This window comes from Amblyomma americanum, chromosome 4, assembly GCF_052857255.1.
Source record: "Amblyomma americanum isolate KBUSLIRL-KWMA chromosome 4, ASM5285725v1, whole genome shotgun sequence".
Classification (NCBI taxonomy): Eukaryota; Metazoa; Arthropoda; class Arachnida; order Ixodida; family Ixodidae; genus Amblyomma; species Amblyomma americanum.
In genome coordinates, this window is record NC_135500.1 from 135685377 (window position 1) to 135703658 (window position 18282).

At 46.8% G+C, this 18282-nt stretch overlaps 1 protein-coding gene across 8 annotated transcripts in view; it reads left to right on the forward strand.

Moving 5' to 3' along the window:
- The first annotated feature begins 16879 nt into the window (after window positions 1-16879).
- The window catches only part of LOC144128387 (uncharacterized), a 119542-nt gene continuing 118139 nt past the window's right edge, over window positions 16880-18282 (forward strand). For 4 of the 8 annotated variants that reach the window (XM_077661756.1, XM_077661753.1, XM_077661755.1 and 1 more), the window contains exon 1: window positions 16890-17152. In XM_077661756.1, the coding sequence (XP_077517882.1) occupies window positions 17110-17152 (43 nt within the window). In that variant the 5' untranslated portion in view covers window positions 16890-17109. Of the gene's footprint in view, window positions 17153-18282 lie in introns of all 8 variants that reach the window. The other 4 variants (XM_077661751.1, XM_077661754.1, XM_077661758.1 and 1 more) reach the window with 3 other exon arrangements.

The following is an 18282-nucleotide window of genomic DNA, read 5'->3' on the forward strand; positions in this document are numbered from 1 at the left end:
CAGGCATCCACCTCGAAAGGGTTTGAGTCAGTGAGCTGCTGAAAATAACCAAGCGTCCACATCGAACATGTTGAGTACCAAGCGACCAAATAATACGAGGCAGAAGTCAGCGAGCTGCTGAGAGATCCAGGGCTCAAGTCGTCCGCATCGAGGAGCCAGTCGTCATCACTGAGGACGACGAGATCGCCGGGGCAGAGAGCAACCAGTAAGGTAGGAGACCTTTCTGCTTTCTCCGAATTCACCATGTCGGTGTAGTGTTTAGTGCTAGAAACGGTAGCACAGAAAACAGAGATGGCTGCCATACGGCATGATCGGGAGGGCATGATGCGACGCGTTGAGCAGGAGGAGGCAGAAACGCTGAGTGAAATTGACAATTTGAATCTCCAAATTGAGCTGGAAACGAGAAAATTCGCACAAATGCAGAGGAAATTAAGGCAGGGGACGAAAGTCGATAGCGAGGTCTTATTCGCCGCAGTTCAATGTTTTAACTGCATGAAATTTGGGCATTCGATGATTGAGTGTCCAAAAAAGCAAGAACAAGATATTCCCGCTGTGAGAAGAGAGGTGTGCGAGCTAGTAGCTCAGGTGGAGATACCGGCGCCTGATAAACCAAGTTCCCAGTCGGAGATGGCTGTTGATAAGGTCAGTCAACCAGATGGGGTGGACGATCTGGCATGCCGCAACTTGGCATCCGAAGGTCAAAATTCTGAAGCCTGTGTGGATTCAGGGACCGAAATAACAAAACGGGAATGTGTGGTTCTCCAAAGAGCACAAGCTGATCTAACGTTGTGTGGCGTGCCAGAACAGAGCGCTGAAGACATAGAGGCGTTTGTCACACCTGTGAAGCACGCGCTGTCAGAGCGAGCAGATAGAGCTGACCCAGGAGGCGTAGGAGTGGACTTCTCGTAAACAAGAGTTCAGCATTGTGCAAGAGCAGGTCAGAGCTAACTCTGAAGCAGCGGGAACGCGCGAGGAAGAGGTAAATCAGGATCTGATAGCGGACACATTCCTTGCAGGTGATTGTAAGCTGGCTACCAAAGATGAGTTCATTAGCCAGCTGGAGCTTACACTGTGCGCAGCGACAGCAGATGTAGCTGTAGGTGTAGGGAAGTTGATAACACTTGAGACACCCGCGCTGCTAGAGCAGGCAGAAATGGTGCAGCTGCAGGAAGGAAATGAGAAAGCTGATGTCAAAGAGCATTTCAAAATTCCGCACGAATCTGTTAGCGACAAACTTGAGGCTTCAGTAGAGCTTCAGGCTGATCCGCAAGATGCAAATGTTTATGCAGCAGATTGGGAGTTAACAGCGACAGCTGAAGAGAGTTTCACAGCAGGTAGGGAACTCCGAGATTCGGATACTGCATTCATACCTGCAAGTCTAAACATGAAGCATAATACCTCATTGCCAGAAGCGCAGAACCAAGCTGGTCAAGGTAATTGTGGGACAAGAATGCTTGAGGAGATTGTTTTCCTTCATGAGAACATCGGCTGCAAGATCTGCAAACAGCTAGCCTCACCTAAAACCCGATGTGAAGCTGCACGTGAAGCAGCAAATCTGAGACCTAACTTTAGTGTGAGATTCAGAGAACGGGAGAATGCAGACGCGATGACAGCAGCAATCTTTCTGGACTTCAGTGAGCTGGTAAGCTCTGTCGATCTTGAAGAAGGTGACAATGCAGATCCGAAAGCGGCGACAGCCTTTGCAACCGGCGATGTGCCGGATTATTCGAAATGTAGAGCCAATCTGGTTGACAAAGCTAAAAAGAAACATGAGCTTCTGTTTCGAGATGTAGGCGGCTAGAAATCATTTCTGCCAATTTGGTGCACCGATCTGACATGGTGGATTCCGGAATGTGCAGATTGGTGTCCTAACCCTGTGTGCACGGAACGAATTGAGGCTGTGTTGTGTGTGCGCAGTGCTGCTTGGAACCTTGTGGCCGGACTTTTATGTCACACTGACAGCAAGTGTCCACGTGGCATTCTTGGTTGGGAGGTGTGGAGTTCGCTGACCTTTCCGCGAACTCGTTGGTCTTGTGTTCGCAAGGGAAGCCGCTGCAGTGGGGTCGGAAGTCCCCAACAAAGGGACCCGTCCCGTCCCGGCCTGGCCCTGCTTGCGGCGGACGTCCTTATCTCCTCGGCGCGGTCACGGGCATAGCCTGCCTGAATAAGCCTAACCATGAACAGGTGTCGACAGGTGTGCGTTGTCAAGGGGTTGCTGAGGCTTCGGGAATGCACGAGATACGGCTGAGTATTAGCCAAGTGACCGGAAACCCACTATTACTGTAACGACTGTCTTCTTCTCTTTCGGTGTGTTCTGTAAACAACTTTAGTGATCGTCTCATCGGTATATGTTTGTCGCGTGTGCGAAAGAGATAGGAAAGTGGTAACGGCTGGGCCGTGGGTGCCATGGGAGAGGGTGGTTGCGTTTGTGCTGTTTGTGTATTTTGATTGCAACCTCTCATTTCCCTAATGTTTAATCAGCACTCTTTCCCCAATCTGTGATTAGTTGGCGGAAACCTTATTTTCCTTTCCCTGACCACTGATTGGTGAGGTGTGTCGCTTGTAATCTTATTGGTGGCTGTCCCCGCTAAAGGCGGAGACAGAGAGTTTAAAAACAAGCGCACTGGGTTGAACGGGGGCTGAATTCGTCTCATCAACGGTTTAGTCATGTATTTTTCTCCTTGCTTTGTTTCTTCTCGTTTTATTTATATTGTAAATAAATAGTTAACTTTCTCCTTGCTTCGAGTAACGTGAATGTTTGCGAGTAGAACCACCGGGTCATCAAGAAACCCCGATTTCATCATCAACAAGGTGTTTCCTCTCATCACCACCTGAAGGGGGAAACTCAGCTCACGGGTTTTGTGGACATTTCTTGACAATTTTGTGTCTGCGTGTGTGTTTGTGAGTGCGTAAGTGTGCTTGATTTCACCATTCACCCTTTCTTTTTCTCTTTTCCTTTTCTTTTCATCATCCTTTTCTCTACCCTTCTCTTCTTTCACCCTCATCTGGAGTAGCATGCCAGGCCGACAACCAGGCAGACATCTCCTATTCCATTAAATTTCTCTTCCTTCCTTCCTTCCTTCCTTCCTTCCTTCCCTTCCTTCCTTCCTTCCTTCCTTCCTTCCTTCCTTCCTTCCTTCCTTCCTTCCTTCCTTCCTTCCTTCCTTCCTTCCTTCCTTCCTTCCTTCCTTCCTTCCTTCCTTCCTTCCTTCCTTCAGCAGAATTAACCGCTGAACCAAGAGTGGAGCGCAAAGAGGACTGAAACTGGTCATAGCTTTTATATGACCTCAGCTGAGAGCACGCCGGAGTTAAGCGGCAATTAACATCATAAACTATAGGTATGTGATCGCTAGATGTTCCACAATCCACTGTCGACCAATTGAGTACAGGAACACTAGGGCTGGTGAAAGTTAAATCTAACACAGATCGAATTTGTGCGCGGAGAAATGTGGCCTGAATTCATACACGAAAGGTTTTTATCAGTAACCCAAAACTAAAGGCGCTTACCACAGAAATCTGTCCTAAAGCCCCACGACACATGAGAATTAAAATCACCGGCCAAGAGAATTGACTTCTGACAATTAAGAAGCAGGAGATCTAGCAGCTGATATCCTGCACACCGCAAGGAAAATAAACATTTACTAATGAAAACGGATAGCACCCTGGCATTTCAAAGTCTAAAGCCAATAACTCACAGTCTATAATAGAGGACTGAAAAGTAATCTTAACCCTGTGACAAAATTTAGAAGAAACTAGTATGAGTAAGCCCCCTCCTCTTGACGATCTTGTCGAAATGAAGAATAATTTTGCAAATGGAAGTGTTTTTCAGAGGTAAGCCAAGTTTCTTGTAAAATAATTGTCTGGATTATGTTGAGATATAAGGTACAGCAAGTCTGTTGAAGCCGAAAGAACTGACCGACAGTTCCACTGGAGAACTCTTAACACCCCTATGATTGAGAAATCCGGGCAGCAGCAACTGCCTGCCCTAAAATAGTTTCTTTCGGCTTAGAGCCAATCTCTTGCTTTTTTGATTTCGGCTGAGGATGTGAAGAAGAAGGGTCAGACATGGGGGATCCACTGCGTTTGAGGATTTGCGTGTCCGAATCCACAATCTCTGCATCATTAATAATTTGATCATTATCTGAATTAGTGGACCGAGGAAGTGGAGAAACAGCAGTAACTTGATCTTGGGGCTGAGAGTGCTCAGGCAAAGAGTGTTGGGTCATTAACGAAGGCATGGCTGACATGGCAGAAGTCATTCCAATTTGCATGGCCTGGGTAATCTGCGTTGCCAGAGCATTAGATATGCACTCTGTGACAGTGGACACTATCGTGTCAGCTATCTTAGCCATAGAGGTTTCCACAGCAGGCACTATTGCCCGAGAGAAAGACGAATCTAGTGTCACTCCTGAACGGGCTGACACACCTGCATAGCCGTGAGCTCTCTCTTTAATTTCTGATATTGCCTCGCGCCGCGAACAGCGTTTGCGGTCGGTTATGTCTAGAATTTGCAATTCATCATCCTGAGAAGGACAATTCATGGAATTTGCAGCATGAGATCCACCACAAAGGCAACACTTCTCGTTTTGATCAGAGCATAAATTTGCTGGATGGTCATTGCCGCATTTGCAATAGCGCAAGGTGGACTTGCAGCCACGAGCACTATGGCCATATCGCCAGCAATTGCTGCACTGCAGTGACTTAGAGGGAAGGGGATCTACACGGAAGATTAGGGGCCATGCTTTTATTTCTGAGGCGGCAGGCAGTACCCGCAAAAGTGGCAATAACCGTTTCTGTTGGCACCAGCTCATTGTTCGCCTCCCGGCTACAGCGATACACAGCAACAACACCCGCTGCAGAGCGAAGGTCGAGGGTCTCAACTGGAGACAAGAGTCCACACCGCGAACCAAACCTTTTGTACAGGTCAGATGAGATGGAACGAAGCTGTTAAGAAAACAGAACCAAAAGATGAGCAGTTTAGAAGATCCTTTACGCACGACAGGTCTGGTGAACGGCACAGAATCCCGCCACGTTCAAACTGTCTTACCTCGGTGATTGCCTCATAAAGAGAAGTGACCGACTGGAGAGCAGCTCGAACAGGCCCTGGATTGTACCACCATTGTAGCACCACCATCCTTTGGCACCGGCGCCACAGGAATGCCGCGGACGCCGGAGCGTTGAAAAGCTTCTAGAGGCATCTCATGAGGTGGTAGGGAAGCCGACCAGGGGGACCTCCCCTGGCCGGGAGACTGCGTAGACATTACCTGTGATTTAGAAACTCACCGCGTGCGTTATCCACACAAGAGAAAAGGTGCAAAGGCACAGGGGGAAAAGGAAGAAAGGACCAGCAGCCCAATACTTAGCCAATCCCTCTATTTCAATAAAATGTCTGCTATTTCAATAAAATGTGTATTCCTCCTCCTCCTCATTCTTCTTTTCTTCTTTCATTCCTTCCTTCATCCCTTCCCTTACGGTTATGTCTAGATATATGAGAAAGATACTGCGCAATTTCCTTCCCCCAAAACCAATTATTATTATTAGTAGTGGCAGGTTGAAAATTGAAAATTGGTTTTTGGGGAAAGGAAATGGCGCAGTATCTGTCTCGCATATCGGCGGACACCTGAACCGCGCCGTTAGGGAAGGGATAAAGGAGGGAGTGAAAGAAGAAAGGAAGAAAAATGTGCCGTAGTGGAGGGCTGCGGAATAATTTAGACCACCTGGTGGTCTTTAACATGCACTGACATCGCACAGCACACGGGCGCGTTAGCTCTGCTACTGATTCGCAGTTCCCGGGTTCGGCCCCACCGCGGTGGCTCAGTGGTTAGGGCGCTCGACTACTGATCCGGAGTTCCCGGGCTCGAACCCGACCGCGGCGGCTGCGTTTTTATGGAGGAAAAACGCTAAGGCGCCCGTGTGCTGTGCGATGGTCAGTGCACGTTGAAGATCCCCAGGTGGTCGAAATTATTCCGGAGCCCTCCACTACGGCACCTCTCTCTTCCTTTCTTCTTTCACTCCCTCCTTTACCCTTCCCTTACGGCGCGGTTCAGGTGTCCAACGATATATGAGACAGATACTGCGCCATTTCCTTTCCCCCCAAAACCAATTTTTATTATTCCCAGGTTCGAACCCGATCGCGGCGGCAGCGTTTCGATGGAGACGAATAATAATAATAATAATAATAATAATAATAATAATAATAATAATAATAATAATAATAATAATAATAATAATAATAATAATAATAATAATTGGTTTCTGCAGAAAGAAAGAGGTGCCGTAGTGGAGGGCTCCGGAATAATTTCGACAACCTGGGGATCTTTAACGTGCACTGACATCGCACAGCACACGGGCGCCTTAGCATTTTTCCTCCATAAAAACGCAGCCGCCGCGGTCTCGTTCGAAGCGACTTTATAATGTGCACAATTTTGTGCATACCACCTGGAAGGGTCAATTATGACAAGAACTACGTTGGGTACAGATTCATAATCGCGTCGTGATTCGAAAGACAACATTGTGTTATTATTAGTGTGGACTACAGAAAACAACGTGCACTGTAACATGGTTCACTCCAACTTATTTCACTGGAAGCATGATGCTGCCTTGTCTTATTTTCAAAATATTGTTTTATTTAAGAAAGCTTAAGTGCGTTCACATTACGCGTCATCTTCTTTTCAATAAAAATGCAGGATCTTGGGACCTGTTTATGCATTTCCGTTTTCAGTTTCTTGGAATAAAACTATCTAATGATATGCATGGTTCCATACACAGTTTATGAGGAAAGGACACATTCTATCCCTTGTATAATATGCGTCATCGATCCTCGTCCTGTAAGCTTCGATCAAAAGAGAGCATCAATCGCCATTCAATTTACTTGTCATAATCATCGTCATCAATCAAGTTACCCCTTTTGCACGACAAAGATACCTCCCAATTATCGCCGATTAGCCCTGTCCTCCAGCTGCCTGCCATCTTCCTTCAGCAAAATAATAATGCTATAGCGTAAGCACATACATTCCGAAAAAAAAAACAAAAAAAAACTGACGTGTGTCACGAAATTTACTGATAGGTTGAGAGAGGTCCTGTTACCTTGTGACCTCATCACAACCTGCCCACCGTGCCAGGATGCTCACGGGGGAAATAAATTAATGGCCTGTTGAAAGAAGTCGCGGGCCTACCGACGTCATCGCAACTTGCCCATGGAAGAAAGAAGAAAAGCAAGAAAGAGAAGAAACGACAAAAAGAAACACCAAAGTACCAACAATGCAGATCTCTAATTCTACCGCATTCCACTTTTAAGATGCGTTAAGTGTCCCCAATTTTTTTATCTTATCACCCCACCTGCATTTCTGACACGCTTGCTGACATTTCCCTCTCCTCGGAATTCACTGCGTCCCCTGACAGACAATCGGTTAGCTGCATGTTCTCAGCATTACATGTCCGCGGTGTTAGTCTACTACTGAATGATTCCTTCTTGTTAAATGTATACAGATAGAGCTCGTGCATTACAGGCGGCTCCAATTTGAAAGGGAACACATAATCCGAATTCAGTGTATGTTTATCAGAAAAGGGTTGTAGCGCCTAAAAAGACAACACATTAGCAAGCGAGACGGGACAGGCGCTGTTGTACGATTGGCTGCAATGCATATGTTTTTCCCAGAACTCTGCGAACATTGCCGGCGTGAAACATCAGTCCTTCAGGCGGCTCGCCACCCAAACTAGTGAATTCCTGTGTCAAAGGACGTTGCCAGTGTTATCAAAAAGAGTTGAAAGAAAAAACGAAGACAGCAGCATGGCGCTCAGGATTCTGGGTGTATAAGCATCCCGGAAAAAAAAATGCCCCTGTCCCGTCTCGCTTGATAATGTGTTGTCTTTTTCGGCGCTACAATCCTTTTCTGGAAACATGCACCAACTAGCCCCCCAACAGGTATTACTCAATCGATGATTGCTCCATACGCTGCAGGAGAGGAAAACACAATATTTATTTTCTTTGCTCTAAATAGTTTTCCGGATAATCCCCGTGAGAAATTATCAACTGCAGTATAAAGTTAAATTAAATTACATTGGTTGTTGGGGAGAGGAAATGGCGCAGTATCTGCCTCACATCTTGGCGGACACCTGAGCAGCGCCGTAAGGGAAGGGGTATAGGAGGGACTGAGAGAAGAAAGGAAGGAAGAGGTGCGGTAGTGGAGGGCTCCGGAATAATTTCGACCACCTGGGGATCTTTAACGTCCACTGACATCGCACAGCACACGCGCACCTTTTGCGTTTCTCCTCCATAAAACGCAGCCGCCCGCGGTCGGGTTCGAACCCAGGAACTCCGGATCAGTAGTCGAGCGCCCTAACCACTGAGCCACCGCGGCAGAAACCCGTTCTCGTGTGCAGACCGACTGTTCCGTTGCGTATAGGAACTGCGTATACGTATACGCGCAAACGCGGCATTTATAGAGGAGCGTTCGTAATGAGCCATCTGGGATAGATAGAAGGAAAGAGAATACGCATGTATGGAACAACAAATCCGAGGTTATGACGCCAGGATAGTCCTGAGCGCTCAACAACAGGTTCCTGGTATGTGAAGAAAAGCATGGGGGGGGGGGGGGGGGGCGGATAGAATGAGCCGGTTGGCCCCACGAAATCAGTGGGCAGTTTCGAGCAGGGATCTGTGACAGGGAGTGGGAAAGGGTGGTTTTTTTGTGTGACGGCAGTCCCAAGAATTTGTGAGTGTTATAAGAGTATGTAGCGCAGTATCTGCAGCGGCTACTTGCGCTCTTTAGAGAATGCACGATTTTCACCACATTATAAGGAAGTATATTACGGAGAGAATCGAGCATGCTCTAAAGAATGGAGGAAGCCTAAATGCTGTCATTAGTAAATTTATCATTGAAAAAAAATCAAATGTACGCAAGTTGGAGGGCGATGCCATTACCAACATGAATAGTATAATTAAAGTAGCCAGATTTCTACACAGGTCAGTATACAGTATAGCGGCCGTAATCAGGGCGCCAATGACGGAGGCAGTGTAGTGGACGATGTGGACATCCCGCTGGTAACGAAAGAGGAACTAAAGAAATCGTTAAAAGCAATGCAAATGGAAGAAAGCAGCTGGCGAGGACCAGGTAAATGTAGATCTGTCGAAGGACGGTCGGGAGATTGTGCTACAATAACTTACCGCCCTGTATACGCATTGCCACACGACCTCGGGCGTACCGGTATTTTTAAAGTGCGCTAACACTAAATTAACCCATCACGATATCGCAACATCAAGAATTTGAAAAACTACGGACCAAAGAGCTTACTGCAAGGTATACCCACTACCTGCAAGGTGTTTAATAAAGTAATGTTCAATAAAATCAGAGCAACCTTAGACTTCAAACAACCAAAGGATCAGGGTGGCTTTCATAAAAGCAACTCGACGATAGACCATATATATTATCACCATCAATCAGGTGATATAGAAATTGCTTATAATATAACAAACCCCCCCTATATATATATATATATATATATATATATATATATATATATATATATATATATATATATATATATATATATATATATATATATATATATATATATATATATATATCCTTCATAGATTACGAGGGAAAATTTGACTCAGTCGCAACGACAGCAGTGATGCAGCCTTCCTCCTGGAGTGGACGTAATTAGGCTGGTGATGACGGGTTGCAACGGGGGTGCCCGGAGTTTAGCTGTAGATCGCTCGCCACGTGCACGGGTTGGTGAGGAGGGCCCGAACTAGAGCTTCTTGCCTGAGTACGCGCTGCCCTGGCATGATTAGGAAGGGGCGAGTGCGGGAACGCGCACAGGTGGAGTCGCTGCTCCTGAAGATGGTCTTGCGTTGACCCCAGAGGAGGTTTTAGTACGTTTGAGAGCCATATCCCTCGAGCCGTGGGAGGGATGGAGCTGAAACAGGGTCGCAGGTCAAATCACATGTCCCCGCTCCTTCCTTGAAACCGTAGAATATGACACGGACTCAACAGGATGGTGCCTTCCGGAGTGGACTTCGTTATATTGTGAGTGAATCGTATGGATTGTGGCACTGCAATAGCCTATGTTCTACTGTGACTGAATACGTGCATAGATGGCGACTTCTGGAGTGGACTTTCATGTGAACTGTGTGGATTGATTGTGTGCGGGAGAGAATGTGTGCTACTATAAGAAACTGTGCGCATAGCGGGGCAGATGCGACAGGCTTTAGGACATTAATAACATAGAAGGGACGCTACGGTGGAGCAATTGTCGGCAGATAAAGCAAGGCTAACCCCACCTGTAGCATTCAACACCTCAACTCAACTCAACTCAACTCAACAGGATGGTGGCGCTGAGGCGGGGTTGGGTCTGGAAATGCTGTCTGAGTGATGTGTCAGTGAGAATCACGAATGGTAACAAGTCCAGGGTTCTTGCACGTCAGTTTTAATCGTGCGGCAACTGTGGACTATGGTAAGGTACTCTTATGGAAATATTGAAGGTAATGGCCCATCCTTCCGATGCTACGATGCTACGCATTCCGCAGAAAAAAAATAACAATGAAGCACTCACCTGGATAACAGTAACATGACTGTAGCTTTTTTTGTCGTAGCCAACTGACGCCATTTATAAGCAGCCGATAGCGAGCAGCACGTAACTGAATTGGAATATTTTCACTTGTAATTCAGAGAAAACTAAAGGCTCACGTCAAATGGTGCGCGCAGATGATGATACCGACTGGCTTAAGCTTGCTACTCGCTGCAGAGTCTGACGTATAAAATACCTTCTGCGCTCGCACCGAAAACTTTTGAGGGGCATAGGATTGGATTGAAATACATTTATTTCGTCATAAAAGGCGAAATTCAGATGATGGATTGGATTGCAAAACATTTGTTTCGCCAGAAGGAAAAATGCAGATAGTCCGTGCTAGGTGGCTATCAGTTAACGGCTAACAGCGACCTGAGTAGCCCATTCAACAGTCCGTGTTTGAACGCCCAGGTTTCAGCAGACCAACAAGGTCTCGCATTGCTCGAGACTAGGAACTTGTATTAGAGATTCCGGAGGCGGCTCCTCTTCCCATTTCCACAATATGTGATCGTATGGGGCTATTTCGCCACATACTGTACGTTCCGGGTCGTAATCTCCAGGATAGAATCACCGGGAGATGTAGATGATAGTTGCATTGCAAAACGTTTTAGTTCAGTTCAGTTCAGGATAACTTCATTGCCGTCCATGTAGAGGCCCCTCCGCTCCCTAATAATAATAATAATAATAATAATAATAATAATAATAATAATAATAATAATAATAATAATAATAATAATAATAATAATAATAATAATAATAATAACTGGTTTTGGGGGAAAGGAAATGGCGCAGTATCTGTCTCATATATCGTTGGACACCTGAACCGCGCCGTAAGGGAAGGGATAAAGGAGGGAGTGAAAGAGGAAAGGAAGAGAGAGGTGCCGTAGTGGAGGGCTCCGGGATAATTTCGACCACCTGGGGATCTTTAACGTGCACTGACATCGCACAGCACACGGGCGCCTTAGCGTTTTGCCTCCATAAAAACGCAGCCGCCGCGGTCGGGTTCGAACCGCTCCCTCAGTCAGAACATTTATTCAGTGCTGTACCAAACATTCAAATTTCACGCGGTAATTTTTGATGCTCAGCGGCGTGCTCCACGCGGTGGCAGCCGCACAAACTAATAGCGCTTGTCCTGTCTTCCTGGGCTTGATAGTCACCATGTTCTTATAAGCGTACACTGCACACATGACCCCGCATAGCGTACTTACACAGTTCACAGTCGCATAGATAGGAGATTAGGTTATTCATATTATCCAGGTGTACTGAGAAGAAAAAAAAAGATGATCATCAAGAAGTAGCAGACGAAGAAGAAAAAGGCGTCCTCTATAGAAAAATTACCCTGCGGACCATCAAATGTCGGGCTTGACGTCCCGTCTGTTCTCCGTCAGGTAGTTACACGCAGTGACCGAACGCTCCGCGAGTTCTACCTTGAACGATTAATAACTGGACGCCCCACTCCAGTTGTAACCTACACAGTGCTGTGCGCGCGTGTGATTTAATTCCTCTTAAATGAACTAATCACGCGCACAACCTGGACACATTACTTATTGTGTAAATAGTTTGTACATGTTACTTCTCCCCCTGTCCTCTATTCCTGTCCCCTCACCTCTTTCATTTCATTTCTCCATTCTGCCTGCTGTCCTTTATTTCCGCTGCCCCAGCTCAGGTGCTTCAGTATCGATGGCAGATGCCGGGGCTAGCAAAAATCTTTTCCTTCTTTTTTACTATTATTTTTAATAAAATCACCACCACCACCATCAAATGTGCTGCGAGTTTCATCGCGACCGAAACTTACCTCGGCCCGCCCACCCTGTCTAGTCGAGTAACGATCGACTGTGCGACTGCACGCGCCGCCGTGCGATCGAACGACAAGCAACGGAAGAGCTGGTACTATATACTCTGAACAGAAAGGAATAAGAAGGCAGTAAGGTGTCCGCTAGCGCCCTCTCTATTATATAAAAGGAAGTGCGAGAGGAAGCTCGAAAACTGTGCTTATTCTGTCCACAGGTTCAAACTCTTCAGCTGGAACCCACGTAAGCGATTCAGGTTTAAGCTCACCTGGACAACAAAGAAGAAACGTTTTCCGTTCGAAAAAAAAACGACAGAACTGTGTCGAAAATACGAAAAAACATCCTGTAGTTTTGTCGTAACGACAAATGTTTCCGTTATTCGGTTGTATTTCTCTGTAGTACTGTAGATTTTCTCTAGTACTTTTCTGTAGTAACTACACAAAATGATCTCGTTAGTACAAAAATCTCTGTTGCTACTACAAGTTTTCGGTAAAAAGCATTACAGAAAATCTGTTGCGAGGACAAAAAAAATTCTGTTGTGTTTTTAGACTGCGATTTACAAGCGTAGATCTTAGCCTCCAAGAACGCATTGGTCGCAGTGAGAGAGAGTGCCAGTAGGGCAATTAACGGATTAACCTGCAAATTTTTATCCAAAACGAGGCTATAAATTTTGCGTTAGCAGCCGCTGAATGCCGCGCAAGTCTTCTGTACCTTTTTTTGGAAAGGCGCCGGTATTTATTACCATTTATTATTAGATGAAAAGACCCACTTTATGCACTAATACTGCGGTTACGAACATTCCACGCATACAAACCGGCTGGCGTTCTTATTAACGTTTCCGGCTGTTTCCTGACCTATTCGCGTTCAGATTGAATTCCGTGCGCCTCTCTCTCTCTCTCTCTCTCTCTCCTCTTTGCACCATATCATAACAACACGAGTCTCCATGGGATAATGATAACAACTATAATGATGACAGGAAAGCATACTTTTCCCCCAAAGAATAAATACTTGAAGCTCCGCCTTAAGATTACGGCGCGATTACGTTAATGGCTCCCTTCAGCGGTCTGGAGTCCTCTTTGCGTATCACTTCACCTGAGATCTGCCTACATGTTCATATATGCGGAACTGGTCATTCTCTATACTCTGCATTCATAGGTCGCAGGGATTTCTCATACCGCTCCTGTTAAGGGATGCGCCACTGCCCCGACAGGTATAGCTGTTTCGTGAAGCTTGTGAGGCCCAGAACCTCCAATCATTAATTTAACTGCCACCTACCATGATGGGCAAGTTGTGATGACGTCACAAAGTCACGTGACCAAGAAGGCAGGAGGGCCATATGCTTTTAACGCGATAGCGTTAAAGGTCCCGGTTACCCATAAAATCCGGGGTCGGCGTTGTAAGCGAAAAATCCCAAGTATGACTGGCAGGTGGTCCCCAGAGAGCAACCTAGGAGGCAGGTGGGCCACCTAAATCAGTCACGTGACCTTGCGGCGTCATCAAAACCTGCCCACCGGATAGTGAGCAAGCTGCCCACGGTGACAGGTGGTAGTTTAATCTGTCGCTCGGGAAGGTGAGCTTGGGCCGCACAAGGCCCCACCGCTGCAGGTGCACCTGCCATCGCAGGGCAGTGGCGCATTGCTTAACCGCTGCACAACTGCACCAGGAGAGGTGTGAGCACTCCCAGGTATTCAATTCAATTCGATTCGAGGTTTATTTGGTTCCTAGTAGAGTACAAAAGGGCAAAACGACTGTTTGAACCCTTAGCCAACGGCTAGAAAATGGGTCCAAGTCAGACGTGTAATTAAACAGGCGTTGTATATATGTAAAGGTATACAAACCAAAATATTCAAATTGTAAGAGGAAGAGGTACACATGTATTCACAACGGATAATATTGCATTCATGGGTAGGAGTATAAGTATATCTACATGGGAAATACACGTGATAACTGAAAACACTTATCCAGGATGTCATAATTTTTAAACATCAGAAATCAAGGAAAATAAATGTTTCTTCACTAGTGCGAAGAAATTGTGTGCAGTTTTCACTTCCAGTGGCAAGCTATTCCATATTTTTGTGCCCCTAAATTGAAGTCGCCAATCTATGTACACATTGTTTGTCGAGGGGTAAATTAAAGTTACCCTCCAACGCATTTCTGGTGGTGCAGGGTGTGGAGCAGAATAATGACGCATGGAAAGGATGGTTGTGTCAGAGGACAGCATTCAAGGTAAGGCCATATTTTTTTTCGCGAAGTATGTCAAAGGGTAATGCGCGCAATTTATGAAACCATAACCATTACTTATGAAACCATGGGTGGTCATAGCTTGAGTTTGTAATTATTCGCAAAGCTCTTTTTTGTAGCTGCCTTAGTGGTTGAAGATATGTTGTGTATCTCCATCCCCAATAGTCTATACAATATGACAAGTGGTTTTGAATAAATGCAAAATTTAACATTCTTAACACCTTATCGTCAAGATAATTTCTTGCTTGTAGTAGCGTATTAGCGTATAAGCGATAGCGTATAAGCCAGATGATAGCTTCGCGCAGAATGAGTTGATGTGCGCTTGCCACTTCAAGTGGTTGTCGATTATTATGCAAAGGTGCTTGAATGACCCAACCCTTTCAAGTTCGCAATTGTTCATTTTTATTTTAATATCTGAGGTGAATGATCTTCGCTGGGAGTGGGATTACCATGTATTTAATGTTTTCATTCACAGTGAGTTTATTTTGCGAAATCCATCGAGACAGGTTAGATAGTTCTGGATTGGTTTTGGTTTCAATTTCTTCCATATTGTCACCTGTGACTGCGAGAGCTGTGTTGTCTGCGTACATGAGTGTGTCTGCTGAATGAATGACTTGTGGTAGATCATATACGTATAATGAGAAGTTTAGTGGCCCAAGTACCGACCGCTGGGGTACCCCTGTGTGCAGCAGTGGGGGGGATGATATCACATTATTAATCGCAACTAGCTGGTGACGCTGTCTGATGTAGCTGGAGAAAAAATTTATAAGCCCGGCAACGGAAGCCATAATGCTGCAGTTTATTTAATAGGATACTGTGCTCAACTGTATCGAACGCCATTTGTGGCCAAGAAAAATAACAGCAAAAAGTTTGTTGCTATTTAGCGCAGAATTGATCAGTTTTGTGAGTGTAAGGACAGCGGTCGGAGTAGAAAATGTTGGCCGAAAGCCATGTTGCTGATGGCATATTACCTTATGTTTTTCCAAAAACTTGTGCATGCGAGTCGAAAGTATTTTTTCAAATATGTTGTCGATGATACTGAGTACTGATATCGGGCGTTAACATAAAGGGTCTGAAGATTCACCATCTTTAAATATTGGTACAACTTTGGTCGTTTTTAAGGGGTAAAGGATATGTTGAACTGAGTAATGTGTGATTAAAGATATTACCCAAAATTGGTCCCAATATGTAAATATTTTCTTTAATTATACGCACCGTTATTCTATCTATACCGGGAGCTTTGTTACCAGATAATTTTGACAGGGGCGAACACTAAATCGTCCAGTTCAATTTCATGAACGTAGAAACTGTTGCTTACGGGACTTGATAAGCACACATCAGTATTAGGACAGCTACGGCTTGCTGCTAATGAAGGGCCTATGCTGGTAAAGTAAGAATTGAAGTTTTTACGGTACCACTGGTTATATTTGTAGGGTAGTATACGTTTCATTTGAGGGTTACTTACAACTTCTTTTACAATTTGCCATACGTTTTTGGGATCACCTTTGGCACGCTCTATCAGCTGGGCACAGTACTCCTTTTTTCTAGCTCGCAGCATGGTAACAGATTTATTACAAAATATATTGAACTGGCCTGGTAATATTTATTGTGCTTGCGTTGTTTCCACTTGTGGTGCCAAAATTCTTTTCTCTTAAGTGCTTCACGAATATAATTAGCCCTCCAAGGACAGATTGGGACATTGTACGTATGACCGTGATGATACACTAAGGCTGCTGTTAATAATCGCGTGAGAAAGCATTTCAATTAAGTTCGATAGCTCTGTATTTACGTCTCTGTGGCATATGATACTCATGGTCATCGATAATATACTATTCCGTACTAAGGTGGGGTCTATTTTTGCTGAAAGTCAAGAGTCCAGCAAGTTCTTTACCAGTAGGTTTAAACGGTTTGTTATTTTATAAGCCCTACTGCGCTAACTAGCTGTCGAACCTCGAACCTCGGACATCGATGTTCCGCTCCCTTTCGCGCGCTATCGAATCGGAGGCTGTCGCAAGTTGTGACAGCTTGACAGGGCTCGGCAGTTAACGCTGGGCTGTACGGCTGGACCGGCAAAATTGTTCAATTTCGCTTACTTTGCCTCTTTGAATGTCTTCTTCGGCGCACCAAGCGCTGAGCGCTTTCGCCGCCCCTTTCGCGGGCCGTCCCAAGTCGGAAGGAGCGAGAGTGATCACGTGACAGGCGCGATTCTCTCTCTCTCTCGAACCTTTTCCCCACCCCGCCGCACTCTCGACAAACCGCCTCCTCCTCGTGGCAGCTCTCACCAGCGGCCGCTCGGCGGCAGCGGCAGCGGCGAGCAACGCTGCGCCAGTGACAGTGAACATGATGCCGTGCAGTTCGTGCTCTCTCGCCAGCTAGCAGCGCCTCCCAATGTGTCCCCAGCGCTTGTGTCGATGCACTGTTCGCCATGGTGGGTTCCTGATCGACGTTCGAAGCCGGAGTTACCGCTGATCGGCCCGAAAACACGCAACTGACGACGCGCGCCATGGATGTAGTCGGCGAGGACCAAGCGCTGCAGGCGGTCTTGGGTAAGTTCGCCTCCGCTGCCGCCGCCGCTCGCTCGCTCGCCTCCGTTGCCGCCTTTCCCCTCGCCCTCGCGTGCCCTTTCGCTCTCTCTCTCCGCCTTCTCTCTCACTCGTAACTCCGCAACTCGGCTTATCCTCCTACCTGTTGCATGTTGTTATTGCACTCTCGGCGGGGACCTCTCGATTTCCGGGGGGGAAGGAAGAGAAATGCCGGGGTTCTTTTTATCGTGCTTGCTTTTAATTCGGGCGCCCGCGAATGTTGTTCCTGTTCGCTTGGTTGCGCGTCCGTGCGCGCGCCCGTGAATCCGACGTCCGTTTCGGAAAAGTTTTCCCGAGTACCGCGCGGCTCGCGTCGCATAAACTTCCCACTTGATTCCGAACCGATGATGTCCCGGAGGTTCCGTGCGCGAATCGTCCGGCCGTTTTCGCAGCTTAATTTACCATCTCCCACGAGCGCGCTGGCCTGCGGAAGGCGTCAGCGTTTGCATGAAAAGGGGAGGGCCTCTCTATGCCGGTGCTTGCGAGCGTCGCGCCGATGTCAGCCGGTCGGCGCGGCTGGTTAGGCCTAGCGCCCGCTCTCGGCCAACATTCACGGTCATTCACATTCTTCGGCGGCAGAGGCCACCGCCGCGGTGCTGCTCGCGCCGCCGCTGCCGCTAGGCCGTGTGCCTCCTGCCTTGACTGCGTTCAGGGAACCAACGGTTTCATTCTTTCGAAGTGCTCGCGCGCGCGAAAGTACGCACCCAATTCTGCATCCGTACGTGACTGAAACACAAATCCCTACATTGCGCAGCTGCATCCTCGGATTTGAGTGATATACACGCGTTGACAAGAGCACACAGGACACTTCGCGCTGCGTCTGACTGTTCTCAACCACGCTTCTGTTGCGGTAAACGGGCGCTTTTGAACTGCTGAACGTGGCACGGCGTGTCTAAAGCAACCGTGGAATGTCAGTAACTGGTTTCTTGTTCACATCAACTGCGCCTCGAGGGAGTGACGCGCGGACAGAAAGAAGACGATGAAGAAGGGTGGCCGTGGGGCGGATGCGCCGTGTAATGTAACCACTGGGACTCGGATCGCACCGCGTGCCTTGCCGCCATCGCCACTTCCGGAAGCCGTACACCTTGTTGTCA